At 45.0% G+C, this 1,966-nt stretch overlaps 1 protein-coding gene across 1 annotated transcript in view; it reads right to left on the reverse strand.

Moving 5' to 3' along the window:
• Positions 1–1,135, reverse strand: part of slc16a10 (solute carrier family 16 member 10) — a 102,235-nt gene extending 101,100 nt beyond the window's left edge. Inside the window, exon 1 of the mRNA XM_084313818.1 lies at positions 583–1,135. Within this exon, the coding sequence (XP_084169944.1) occupies positions 583–898 (316 nt within the window). The 5' untranslated portion in view covers positions 899–1,135. The remainder of the gene's footprint in view (positions 1–582) is intronic.
• Positions 1,136–1,966: the final 831 nt, after the last annotated feature.

Raw genomic sequence — 1,966 nt, forward strand, 5'->3', positions numbered from 1 at the left:
TAATGTCAGTATGCACATCTATTATGGAACGAATTAGCATATCCAATGGTAATTCGCATATTTTATTATTGTGAAATACACTTCCCCCATATCAAGTTCATTATTCCCCACCACTCCCAGCCCTGAAAATATCATTACAATATGACCAGCTTGTCAAAAGTTGTTCAACAAAGTATGTTAGAATGAAGAATAATGAGCTAAATGCCCTTTTTTGAATGATTGTGTTAACTTAATGATAAAACTGCACTTTTTGACCCCGTCCCCGGCTTTATCTGTGCTTTGGCAGGTCCTATCATCATGCAACTAATTGTTCTGAGTTTCTGAGAAGTTGCTCTGTCACCCCGACTATAATTTAACACCCTGGTGATACATTTGGGTGCCTCAATTTCCCCCACCAGGAAGTGTCAGATCAAATTACAGACTTGCTAGCTAGGCTATTAGCTACCATGTACAGTATGTATATGTACAGTACAGTACTGAGAACCCTTTTGTCTCACGTTGACTTTCTGTTGTGTAGTGTTACACTTACTACCCGGCCATGCTTTATATGCTTACTGTCCGCCTCTCACTTTTGCGACTCACCTGTTCTGAATCGCTGGTCGGCATCATCTTCGGTGCCGAATTCTTTGAGGAGAGACAAGAAAAGGATGCCAAAGGCGTTTTGTATCCCAAACACCGAGCCGTTACACCACATGGCAGCCAGCATGACGATCCAGCCCCAGCCTCCCTCGGGGGGCACGAACTCTGCTGCCTCCTCGGGAGCCCCAGGGACTGGCTCCCGGACGGTTACCTTGGTTTCACCACCATTCTCCTTCTTCTCCTCCGTCTCTTCTTCTAGGCGCGTCTCGTCCCCCGCTGCGCCACATTCATGTTCTGTCACGTTGTTGCCTTCTGTCATTTCAGATAAAGACACACAACACACCTGTGTGCATAAATAAGAAACGCTGGCTATAGCAGATGAACACTGATTTGCTAGTATAGAAGAAGAACCTATTGACCGATATAATGCTCGGATGAATGCCCGTTATGTGTCAGAATGAAAGGGGACGTCTCGATTCCTCACAAACGACAGGATAACCTTCTTGAAGTTGCATCCATTCATTAATATATAGCAGTGCGTGACTACGAGGGTAGCTGCGATCAGTCCCCACTGTAGCTGTCAAAAGCTGGTGTTGCAATATTGTATAAATAGATAGCAGAGAGGGCGGGGCGTGGGTACAGGGCTCTGCAGATGATTGGACACAGAATTATTGACGACGGATCATTGGAATATTAAAATGCAAGCATATCTCTGTATGCCTCTTTGTAGCAATTAAATTAAGGATTGTTTAAAAATAGCCACAATGCAACTTTAATCATTAGAAATAGAAATAGCGTGTCAAATGATTCATGGTGGATAATACTGATGGTAAGGAGTTGCAGCTCCACAACCGCCACAGTAATCGTTCTGAAGGACCGCGTCCTCCCCATTCAACCACTATGAAGACAGATGTGACTAGGGTGACCAGGTGTCCCCCTTTTGGTTGTACTGTCCCACCATTTGACCAAATGTCCCGCGTCCGCGTCCCTCATATATTGAGAGGATGTCCCTCTTTTCGAAGCCAAAAAAAACATGCGTCTAAAAGCCCCTCCCTACAGACAGTAAACGTAGCAACCCGCCTCTTGTCCACACACATTGCTCTGATTGGTTATAGTACTTTAGCGCGCTGCTTGCCTGCTTGTGACGTGACTGAGACTGAGTCGTGACGCTACCTCATCGCAGATCTGATTGGTTATAGTAATTTAGCGCACTGCTCTGCTTGTGAGAGTTGAACTTGTGACGCTACCTCATATCGCAAATCTGATTGGTCAAAAAAAACACAACAACATTACAAGCGAACTAGTTCAAGATGGAAAGCAGTAAAAAGAAACGGACCTGCAGTTACAACCAAGACTGGCAAACGACACATGACTGGGTGAGGCAGAT

This window comes from Notolepis coatsorum, assembly GCF_963971535.1.
Source record: "Notolepis coatsorum genome assembly, chromosome: 5".
NCBI lineage: Eukaryota > Metazoa > Chordata > Actinopteri > Aulopiformes > Paralepididae > Notolepis > Notolepis coatsorum.